This window comes from Heterodontus francisci, chromosome 19, assembly GCF_036365525.1.
Source record: "Heterodontus francisci isolate sHetFra1 chromosome 19, sHetFra1.hap1, whole genome shotgun sequence".
NCBI lineage: Eukaryota > Metazoa > Chordata > Chondrichthyes > Heterodontiformes > Heterodontidae > Heterodontus > Heterodontus francisci.
The window spans coordinates 54,771,274-54,783,518 of NC_090389.1; the positions used below are offsets into that span (position 1 = coordinate 54,771,274).

At 38.4% G+C, this 12,245-nt stretch overlaps 1 protein-coding gene across 5 annotated transcripts in view; it reads right to left on the reverse strand.

Moving 5' to 3' along the window:
* The window catches only part of flnbl (filamin B, like), a 174,769-nt gene that overhangs the window by 40,483 nt on the left and 122,041 nt on the right, over window positions 1-12,245 (reverse strand). For 3 of the 5 annotated variants that reach the window (XM_068051655.1, XM_068051652.1, XM_068051653.1), the window contains 9 exons: window positions 11,966-12,139; window positions 10,288-10,450; window positions 9,554-9,714; window positions 8,668-8,835; window positions 8,250-8,342; window positions 5,583-5,706; window positions 4,498-4,654; window positions 2,437-2,626; window positions 1,607-1,854 (listed from right to left, as the gene is read on the reverse strand). In XM_068051655.1, coding sequence (XP_067907756.1) covers window positions 1,607-1,854; window positions 2,437-2,626; window positions 4,498-4,654; window positions 5,583-5,706; window positions 8,250-8,342; window positions 8,668-8,835; window positions 9,554-9,714; window positions 10,288-10,450; window positions 11,966-12,139 — 1,478 coding nt within the window. The remainder of the gene's footprint in view (window positions 1-1,606; window positions 1,855-2,436; window positions 2,627-4,497; window positions 4,655-5,582; window positions 5,707-8,249; window positions 8,343-8,667; window positions 8,836-9,553; window positions 9,715-10,287; window positions 10,451-11,965; window positions 12,140-12,245) is intronic. The other 2 variants (XM_068051656.1, XM_068051654.1) reach the window with 1 other exon arrangement.

The window sequence follows — 12,245 nt, forward strand, 5'->3', positions numbered from 1 at the left end:
AGCAGCTCAATTGATTAACGCAAGAAATTGAACAAGATCAGTAGTGCTAAATATTTAAATACAAGTTCAATAAAGTAAATATAGGGCAGGAGGACACGGGCGAGTGCAAAGGCTGGGATTCCATGGATATTTTGTGGTTAGAACTAAAGAAAAATTCTAATAGGTCAATTATAATGCAGAAGAAACCAGAATAAGTTGAACATGCCAAGAGTCTGGAAAAAAGATTTGACTAAGAAATAGTGAAGGCTTTTATAGCAGCAAAAAGCTAGTACCACTTCGAAATAAGGAAGGTCATAGTGTAAGTCAGTGTCAAAAGAACAGTTACGGATTATTTTGCTTCAGTTTGAGGAATGAGAGACTGTAGAAGTACAAGTATCTCAGGTAGATCTGGAAGAACCATTACTGGAGATTAACAGTTTCAATTTGAACACTTAAGCTGTCAGAAGTAAAGAGGAAGAAGTAAATCCCAGGTGGTACTCATCCCAGAACATTGAAAAGGTTCAAAGATTGGAGGCATTTTGAAAAGTTTTCCCAAAATTCTTAGGGTAGCCATTTAAACAAGGTGCAATAAAGAGGGCTTAATGGCAGGGCATGTGACAGCAAGGACAGGGATGGTGCTTGGCATGGAGAGAAAAAAAAAACTCAACTTCTAAAGTTTTTCCACAGTGGCTTCAGGGTCAGAGGTCCTGCATTTGTGTTGTGCAAAATGAACGCTAACTGACAATATTTTTTTGATCAATATAACTAGTTAAATACAAAAACAGCAACAAGAGTCTAGATGCATTAGAACCTTCAGTAAATGTACTATTCAATTTGGATGCAATTGGCAAACAAGTTTGGAATGGTGGACTTCAAAATTACTTAACATTTTCAAATAGGTTTGTTGCGCATATTCAAAAACTAGGAATTGGTGTGTGCATCTCATTTATGTTACTTATAAGTTACAAACATGTTCACAGTAAGCAAGAGTGTGCACCATTGTACCAAGACAGCTAAGGATTGCAGGTTTTAAAAAGACATTATGCTCTCAAATAACATGCATTTTTCTTCAAGAGTATGCAATATTGAATTGAACATTTGGGTTGGTTAGATTCAAGCGATAAATCAGAACACTAAATTGTTTAGCAGGCTAGTTAGGGAGTTGACTACCATGGAGCTGCTTTTTTTTTGGAAAGAAGCTGAAAGATGCAGCATGTTTAGTCAGCTTCCAGTGAGAGTTGAGAGCAAGGAGGTCAAAGTGGACACGAATAGTTACAGAAATGTTTTCAACTTTTCAAAGATTCCCCATTTACATTTAGCTTGAAGTTGTGCAATAGATTTAAGTGGTTTTAAAATTACTTGGTGTGCTGCAGCTCAAGTGGAAGTTAGGAGTCAATTATCGGTTAAGATCAAAGGCAAAAAAAAAAAATGTTGGTATAACAAATCTGCAGGTTTCAAACTTGGCTACGAGTAAATTGGGACTGAAAAGTGACAGGTGTGAAAAGGAACTGACCCCTTTGTACAATTCAGTAATTGCAGTTTTGGACAAACTCTCCGAACAGTACAGATGTTTCATACGATTCATTGCCCACAATTAATAAAATAAGACAAATAGGAGGAGGCTCACCACTACATGGAATGGACTGTTAGCAACATCTACTCCTCCAAAGCGGACATAAACAATATAGGTTCCTTTTTCAGGTGCTGTATAAAAGATGTTATAAGTTCCATCATCATTTTCAACAACATCTGCCTCGACTTCACTCCCATCAGGAGTGCAGATTGTGCAGGTGACTTTGCCCTTGCCTGCAGCTTTTGCATCTACCTTCATCCCCAGTTCTTCTCCCAATTGAACAGTGGGTCCAAGACCAGAACCTTTTTATAAAAAAAAAAAAGGATTAAAGCATTTCTATGCAATTTACAGCTCACAATTTAATCTAGTTACTTTGATTCAATAACATCTACTCCTCAAAGTCATGGAATTCCAGTTTTTAAATTAAGGAATAAATTCCCCAATTTGCTTCATTTAAAGGATTGGACAATTTGAATTGTCGAGGGCAGTAAAAGGAGTAGACTGTATAATGTAAAATTTCTTTACAGCAGGACAGTCGAACAAGTTACCAAAATGCATTGATCAGAAATATAAATGCTTTTGTTCCTTGTTTTGCTGCGATATTGCTGGCTTCTCACACTGAAGTGAATTGCCACTATTTAATCAATCATATGCAATGAGGGCTCAATCAGATCTCCAGTAACCAATGTTTCTGCCACCATTATTTGGGGTATCAGGTGCAATCCTTCACCCCACGACCGCAAGAATCAAACAGTCTCCTAGAAGTTCAGATCTCATCCCTTCAAAATCACACAAGGCAATTGTTAGTATATTTTGACAAAAAACATTTCTGCAGTCTTATATAAAAAAAAAGAGAGAGTCTTGACAACAAGTCTGTCAGTTACCTGACATTGTACACTTGCTGGCATCACCAGTAGCTGCAGCACGGATTCGGTAAGGAGATGTTGGGATCTCATCACCTCCATATTTGATTACGATGGTATAACGTCCAGTCTTATCTGGTATGTAAGAAACTCTGTAGGTTCCATCGTTATTATTGTGGATATTGGCTTTCTTTGGCTTCCCTTCTTGGTCCTGCAGATATAAATGCTTTATTGTGACAAAGTAGTAACTTCCATCATGCTGAAGCTAACATTTTCCAAAGACAAAAATTTATTTTTGAAATTTTTCACTTTCGTTTCACTGAAGTGGCCAAGAAGCCATTTGTGATTATGGCTTCTTTAAAAAGAAAAATGTAAAATATTCTCACATCTGCGCTGATGTTGAATTTTACCAGCTCAGTTGTACAATTCAGCTCAAAAAAGGAAAAATTAAAATTGCATCCCGTTACATATACATTTTTTTTTTAACCCAATGCTCAATCCTAGGAAAAATGGTTCGTGCTTCAGTTAGACTGCAGGGAGAAAATCTACTCAAAACAGGTAGGACATTCCTGGCCGATTCCTTGACACATTAGAAAATGCAGTTACAAGCATAATCATGTTGGTTTCCTTCAGCAAACAACCTGCACCAAGATTACAATGGGAACTACAGTCTCCTTCCCATCCTTGCAACTAAAAAGAATTGATAGAAAATGAGTTGTGAAAGGAGCAACTGAAAATATTAAATATAGTTATCAGCAAAGCAAAAAATCTACAATGCAAGATTATAAGTTTTCTTACAAGTAGTACAATGTTAAAGTTTCAACATGCAAAGAAAAAAAAGAAAAAGATTTGGGAGTTGTTAGCTGCAGTTTTACACTGCTTCACATTTAGACAAATCATTTGCCCAAGGGCATATTGCTAATGTCACACTTACAAAGCCATTCTGATTCATGGCCAACAGTCAGAAAGGCTACCAATGAGAAAAATCAACGTGCAACACCTATATTACTACACGGCAAAAAAAAATACAAAAATGAATCAAGAACAGATTTATGCAACAAGCTTTAAACTGAAAAGTTTTTTTTTTAATGAAAAGTTGCAATGTACAGTTTAAGAGCAATGCTTCACAAGTAACTAAACTTTATGCTACCATGATACAAAACTATGTTTGATTCCTGTATTCAGGTCATTTTCTCAGCATTAGCAAATGCTACCTAGTAGCTGCTCTAATTTCTAGAAAAAATAATGTCGGGCAGTCCACAAAGCTTTGCTTAACTTTTTTTTCCCCCTTCTGTTCAGAGAAATCAAACATGATTATGCTTCTAACCACATTTTCTACTTGAAGAAAGCAGAGCCACAACAGTATCCTTCAAAACTTAGATCATTGGTGGGATTGGAAGGGCCAAAGACTATTTGTTTGGACAGACTACATTAGACAACAATTTAAAATCAAGTCAGGTTGAAGGAAGCAGAAAATCTTGTCCACTGTTGATTAAATTAGTAACATGGCAAATCAAACCTTCTATAGTTTTCTTTAAATTTGTTTTGTAGGATGTAGGCATCACTGACTAGGCCAGCATTTATTGCCCTTAAACTGAGTGGCTTGCTCGGCCATTTCAGAGGGCACTTAAGAGTCAATCACATTGCTGTGGGTCTGGAGTCACATGTCAGCCAGACCAGGTCAGGTGTTTCTTTTTTATATAAAAAACGAAAAATCGACAATGGTTTCTCAAGGTTTTAATTCCAAATTTATTAATTGAATTCAAATTTCACTGTCTGCAATGGTGGGATTCAAACTCGTACCCCCAGTGCGTTTGCCTCTGGATTAGGAGTCCAGTGACATTACCACTACGCCACTGCCTCCCCAATAAGTAATTACAGACCATTACAATCAAACTGTTAGTAAGATTTGGTGCAGAAACTAAAACTGCAATAGGCATGCTGCTGCATGAGCAGCCAAAAGAGCAGGCTTACTTGTTGCTTACTTTCCATTTGGGGAGAGAAAGATTTTAAGCTGAATTGGCTTACTATAAACCACATACATCCCTACAAAAAAGTGAAATAACTTCAATGAAAACTTACAGTTACATGCACTGAAAGGAGTCCTTCTCCAGCATCTTTGGCATCAATGGTAAATTCCACAGGTAGACTAGCTTGTACCCCAGAAGAATTGAGGCCTGGACCACTAGCTTTCACTTTGCTGGCATCATGAGTTGGTAGAACCTTAACCCTAAAGGGACTAAAGAAATGCATATGATAATTAATCTGGCATACATTTGAAGAATTACAGTCAATTATGAACATGACTGCCAGCTTGTGTTATATCTACCACCAGCAGAATATTCGAGCTCTGACTGCATTAGGAAATGGGAAAACTGGAAAATACTCCAGGTGCTTTTCAATCCATTTTACACGGGTGTACATTATTACTCCTAAAAAAAAAAAATGCACTCAAATCCACTTAGAGGGATGCAGGTTTGATTAATTTTTAACCAGATCATTGGAATCAAAATTGCTTTGGTGGAAGGGGTTGTAGATTGCTACAAAAAGACCTTAAGATTCACTGCCATTGTAGCAATTTAGTTTACCACTCTGAATATCATATCAATTGCAAAAATGAACCAATCCAAGTTGGACCACACACGGTGACATGATTTAAAAAAAAATTTCATATATAAACTATGAGACAGAACAGGAAAAGAATTTGAGCAAAGAGTAATGAATAAACCACTGAAAAATAAAGTTAGTTAAGCTACAAGAATTTTAAGTTGAAAATTCAGTAGTCTTACTATTGGCACGAGTAAAAGGATCAAGTAGATGGCAAAAAACAAAAAAGCACAATGTAAACAAAATTACTCATTCACAATTTAAATTTGACATCACTGATCACTTCCAATAACATGGGGCTAATTCTTGTTAAATTGCGCTAACCAGAGGAAAAATAATGGTAGAATACAAACTTGAATCAGGATAATTATTTATTTCTTTGGAACCCTGGTGTGTTGTTTTCAGCGCACTGTATATTCAGGCATGGCATTCAGGGAATGTGCTATTTTTTTCTTGGTCTTCATTGAACTGTTGCATGAGCTCTAGTTTAGTTTAGAGATAGATAAGAGACAGCAAGTTATGCTGCACAGTTCAGCCTAGGGAGGTTAAAAGCTTATTACCTGCGAGGAATGTCTTCATCTCCATACTGGACAGAAATTGAATACGGCCCTTCGAGTGAAGGAGTGTAGCTGACGGCATGAATGCCATCACCATTGTCAATAACCTCAACAGGTTCAATTATGCCTGGAAGAGAAAAGAGATGAAAATATCAAAGTTCGTGGTTAACAGTCCAAAGAAAATGCAGTGCAAAATAAAGCAACTCCATGTGTATTCATTAATCCAGGTAGTCAGCTGTGCACAAAAAGCTGGTTAGTCTTTCAACCATGTTGCCCTTTATCAGTTCCTAATGGCATAAATGGAGCAAAACCTGTGAAGCATCAGTCAAGTAAAAAAAAAAACGTTCACTAGTTTTAGGAGATTTTTTTTGCATTAAGCCATTCAAGAAAATAAGCGGAGGGAAAATATTCATTTGGAGTTAATACTCATTGTATTCAGAATACTAGTTAAGCAAATATTCCACAACTTGGAGTTCAGATATTAAGTTACAGAACTACTCATTCAAAGTTTTCTGCAAGTTTTAAGGTTTGCTTCAAACTAGAGCAGCAATGTAGATTTAGATTGGTGATATGTGCATCAAGTAGGGGCTGCCTGGCTGCAAATCAAACTCTGCACACTGTTCTGTTCCTGCTAAGTAAAATTTCAAACATTTCTGGAAACAAGGCAAAATAAAAAAAATCTAGGCTGGCTGGCTGGGGGGTGGTGGGGGAGCACTAAAGAACAGTGTGGTGGAGACCCACCACCGACCCAGATGACGGCAGGCCCTGTGCCGATCTCACCAGCAGCAGAGAGGCTGCTCAGTGACAGGACCCCCATTTCAATATGTAAACAAATTTACATACCTGACCTTAACGAGAGAGATAGCGAGAGCAAGGAAGAGGGTCAAAAAAATCATTTTTGAATTCTGCGATGGGGGAAAATGCATTTAAAAAAAGGTCTTGTGGAAATCTAACTTAGCTGGCCCTTCAGCGCCTGATCATTGGCACCAGATGCTGTTGCCAGCTTGCCCGCTCCACGACATTGTGGGCAGTGGGCACTGCCGCCATGTAAATGAGCTGCCGTGTTTGAAATCGCAGCAGCTTGTGGGGGGGGGGGGGGGGGGGGGGAAAAGGGGAGGAGAGGAGAGGAGAGGAGAGGAGAGGAGAGGAGAGGAGAGGAGAGGAGAGGAGAGGAGAGGAGAGGAGAGGAGAGGAGAGGAGAGGAGAGGAGAGGAGAGGAGAGGAGAGGAGAGGAGAGGAGAGGAGAGGAGAGGAGAGGAGAGGAGAGGAGAGGAGAGGAGAGGAGAGGAGAGGAGAGGAAGGAAAGGAAAGGAAAGGAAAGGAAAGGAAAGGAAAGGAAAGGAAGGAAAGGAAAGGAAAGGAAGGAAAGGAAGGGAGAGAGTTTTGTGTACAGTTCTGGTCACGGCATTACAGGAGAGTACAGAGGAGTTTTACATGAATGTTGCCAAGGCTTGAAAATTGCAGCTATGAGGAAAGATTGGATCAGTTAGGGTCATTTTCCTTCGAACAGAGGAGGCTGAGGGGCGACTTAATTGAGGTGTACAAAATTATGAGGGGTCTAGATAGACAGGAAGGACCCGTTTCCCTAGCAGGAGGTTAATTACCAGGGGGCACAGATTTAAAAAAGGTGATTGGTAGAAGGATTAGAGGAGACATGAAGAAAAAATTTTCACCGAGGGTGGTGGCTGTCTCAATTTCACTGCCTGGATTAGTGGTGGAGGCAGAAACCCACAACTCATTAAAAAAAAAAGGTACCTGGATATGCACCTGAAGTGCTGTAACCTGCAAGGCGACAGACCAGGTGCTGGAAGGCGGGATTAGAATGGGCAGCTGGTTTTTTTTTCAGCCAGACACAATGAGCTGAATTACAGCACAGAAAAAGAGGCCACTTTTCTATGGTTCTATTTAGCATCCTCCAAGTAAACACAAGTCCAGCTCCTAGTGAGTATCTGCAACTAGATGCAAATGTTAGCAAGCACAGTCCTATTAGACAGACTTTTTATTTTTAAAACCACATGCTTTGTATTATTAGAACACACCCAATAAACTACTCATGGGAATACTGCAAACCTAAATTTAAATCTCAAGCTCAAAACTAAATTCACATGATTGAGCAGGTTCACTTAGAAACCAGCCTATACTGACCAGTCCAAAGAGAACACCAATTATAATGCACTGAAGCAAACCCAAAACAAAAAACTTTCAATGAGCAAATGTTATCAGGTCAGATATGAAATGTAAAAAATTGCTTCTGTTCAACCATTCAGGATTCTTTGAATTTTACAGAAGTGTCCAAAATTTATTAAAATAAATTTAACTGGGTCATGCAGAAATTTGTCAAGAAATGTAATTGGGACATGCATTAAATAGCTACATAAAAGTACTGATTGCATATTATTCATTTTAGTTCGAGCAATCTGATTATAGATAAATCTGAAGAAGCTACAAAATAAGTGGAATATTGATTTTAAACAAGTCCTTTAGACAAGATTAACAAGACCAGGTTAGAGTGACATGTAAACTAAAATACTACTTAAAGCATTAGGCCTAGCAAGTTCTACTTTGGCTATTAAAAATGTAAAAGCAGACAGAACCAGTGCATATTGTTCCCGGCCATATACTCCCACCACCTTTCTTGCCTTGCTGGGATTAAGCAGCTCAAATCCAAACCTGTCTCACTGTCATCGTTCTTGGTCTCGCCTTTAAAGAAGTCTGTAATCGTTTTCAATGGACTGCGCCATGGTTGGGCCTGTGCCTCACCAACTAGAACAGAAAACTGTTTACTTGCAGCAAATCCGAATTGTTGCTGAAAGGTGACAAGTGATTCCCTTATCAAAACAGCACAGCATTTCCTAGCTGTGCAGTGTGTCAAAAACTTTAGGACAATACTCAATTAAAAATTCCACCCGCAAAGTCAAGAGTCACAATTAGCACACAAAATAGTTCGACTGCATTACCACACAATCTTTAAAGTTTATACCAGGACTGCTCATCCTCCCACCCTCCAGAGTGTACAGTTATAAGTAGGCCTGCATTTACAGCAACCTGGTTTTCAGTTATTTACAACTAGCCAATGATATGATCTTACCTTTCGGTCCCAACACAGTTACTTGAAGAGGAGCTTTTCCAGCCTTGCTACAGTCCACAGTGAAGTGTTGGGGAACTTTGGCTCGTACACCTGAACTCAGCCCAGATCCACTACACTTCACTTTGCTTGGGTCCACAACATCTTTGACCAATACCTTAAATGGACTGCCTAAATCGAAAAAAAAAATACTTCAGTGTTTTGAGCTTTTGATCATTTTAAGTGGTTATTTTATTTAGAGTGGGGTGCAAAGGTTTCAGTTTTCAAGTAAAAGCATAATGTTTAAATGGACCATGATTAGATGAACACATACTTGACCCAAGACGCAGTATTCAGAAATCTAAATATTGCTTTGTTAAAAATGACTGCACAAATGCTTAAATTGCATTCCAATCAACTCTAAGCCTAATGGTTCCGACAATTAGGTTTTACTATTTTGAACAGTTTAAACTTTGAACCCAGTTGGACAAAACATTGAAGCATAAAACATAATTCAGCAGCAATTCCTAATGAATGAATTACATTGATCAGGGTTTAGTCACATTTGCTGACAAAAGGTATATTACACAGGCAGAATGTAAATTTGTTGATGCGGATATTGAAGTGCCATTTGAGAAGGTTGTATAGAATGTATATATCCTGAAATATTCATTTCTAAAAAAAACCAGATACAAACATGACAATTGGGAATCTTTGGAAGATAACTGATCAACAGTTAAAACAGTAGCTTCCTTCCATGATGGGAGTTTGGAAATCACCTCAATTGTTTAAAATGATTAGCTATTTTTATTGTCTTAGGTTCGATATCTATATAATCCTCAGCTGTGTTTTACAGTATATTTAATGCAGTAAATTAACAGATTAAGCAAAATAAATTCATAGGGTTTACCAGATATGTGCTGTCCTCCATAGGTAATATTCAAATCATAATCTCCAGGGGTATATGGGATGTATTCAACACTGCAGCTGCCATCTTTGTTATCCTTGCAAGCAATCTTTGCTTCCGAAGGTCCTTCAACAGTAATCCCAAGGCCACCAGTACCTGCCCTTCTGTATTACAAAGTTTGCAGTTACTAGTTTTTGTGTTAAGATTAAGTCTAGTTATTGCATCAAGCTACAAACAATTAAAAAGTTCAGTGCTTTATTGGTATGCAAAACATTACAATTCATGTAGGCCAATGAGTTTAATACTGTGCCATTTTCAATCATACTGTGCTATATAGCAGTAAAACAGCTACCCAGTGGTGTAGTCTTCAAACTCAGTTTTGTGTTGATTGACAAGAGATGGATAATCCAATGATCAGTAGTAGACCCATGGAAGTACATTTTAAAGTGTCCAACAATTGCAGTTGTGTCAGTGACCCCCCACCCTGGTAAATATAAACCTGTGGAAAACTATAGATCCTCTATATATGCATGCTTTTGTTTTTTAACCTCACTGCAGTCAAGAGGCACTGGTTATGGATTTAAACATGTAATTCAGCAGGAATGAGGAAAGCTAGAATGTGTGTTAAGGCTGGGGAACGTAGTTGCAGTGAAATGTATTCCAGTCTGAATTCAATCTCCAATCTGAATAACTTGAACTCTGGCTTCTGAATCCAATCAAAATTTTAAAAAGATTACCTTGTTACTACAGAAAATTTATTTGCTTTATTGGTCAAGCCCGCCTGAAGTCCAGGTCCACTTGCTGAGACACGTGAAGGGTCACATCCTTCTGCGACTCCTACCTTGAATGGGCTGTTTAGAACTGGTACATCATCATAGATAACATCAACGGAGTGAATACCTGCCCCAGGAAAAAAAAAACACATTTTCATCTCGCTTACTAGGTTAAAAATGTGGCTACTGCCAAATAGTTGTTCATTGATTTTAAAGAGTGTATTTAAGTGTCACACAACATACTTGTGAGCAAAGTTATAGCTCATGAAATAAGAGGGACAGTAGCAACATTGACATGAAATTGGCTGAGTGACAGTAAACAGTAGTTGTTAATGGAGGTTTTTCAGATTGGAGGAAGGTTTGTACTGGAGTTCCCAGGGATCAGTATTGGGACCCTTGCTTTTCCTGATGTATATTATTCACTTGGACCTTGGTGGACAGGGTACAATATCAATTTGTGGATGATCCAAAACTTGAAAGCATTGTGAACTGAGGAGGATAGTGTAGAACTTAAAGGACAGACAAGTTGGTGGAATCGGCAGACAAGTGGCAGATGAAATTTAAACAGAAGTGTGAAGTGATTCATTTTGGTAGGAAGAACACGGAGACATAAAATAAAAAAGGGAGTGCAGGAGCAGAGGGACCTGGGTGTATATATGCATATATTATTGAAGACGGCAGGACAGGTTGAGAGCACGATTAATACAGCATGCAGCATCCTAGACTTTGATAGCGGCATACAGTACAAAAGCAAAAAAGTTATATTAAACTTGTATAGAACACTGGTTCAGCCTCAACTGGAGTATTGTCCTGTTCTGGGTACCACACTTTCAGAAGGACGTGAAGGCATTAGAGTGCAGAAAAGATTCATGGGAATGATTCCAGGGATGAGGAACTTCAGTTACATGGATGTATTTGACAATTTGGGATTTTTTTTTCCTTAGAGAACAGAAGGTGGAAAGGAGATTTGATAAGTGTTCAAAATCATGTAGTGTCTGGACAGAGTAGATAGGAAAAAAACCTGCACCCACTGATGGAAGGATTGAAAAACCAGAGAGCAGAGATTTAGGATAATTGCTTCTTTTGCCAATGGCGACATGAGGAAAAACAGTCACGCAGCAAGTGGTTAGAATCTGGAATGTATTACCCAAGAGTGTGGTGGAGGCAGGTTCAGAAAGGCATTCAAGAAATTATCCGACGAACTGTGCAGGGAGTAGGTAAATTGCTCTTTTGGAGAGCCAGTGTAGACATGGGCTGAATGGCCTCCTTATGTGCTTAACAATTGAGAGATTCTGTGCTGCTCATGAACTGTACTGGAGATAAATTTGGGTCAGTGATAGCCAGTGGTGAATTTATAATTTGAAAATAGAACTCAATAGGTCCCTTCAGAATTCTCAAAGCAGCAACTGTAACACTGGTGGTGTCAGATTTAGGCTTTTGTCTAAACTAAGTTATCCAAATAAGAAATAATTGTAGTCAACCAATTCTTTACCTATTGTTATTTTGTACCTCCAAGTTCTTTAACTAAAAGCAGAGAAGTCAAAAAGACAGGGTCAAGTGCTTTGAAAGGAATGAAGACTCAAAAATAATTAGTATGATTAATTATGCCTTTTGCACAAAGCAAGTGAAACTCCCATCATACCCTTTTCATATGGAGTGTATTCCACTGCATATGTCCCGTTTCCATTATCTTTAATCAGACAATCCGTGTGAGCTCCTGAAGGATTTATGATGTCTGCTTTGATGTGGTTTCCTCCCACCTTCGTCAATGAACTTGCATCCACTATAAAGTCAGTTGTGGCATCACTGAAAACTCCTTCAAAAAAAAAAAAAAAAGCAATGCAGTATGAAGTAAAATCTAAACAAAATGAGTATTACTGTCCTGACAGCTTTTTAAGTCATAGCTGCACAATGTTGCTGGT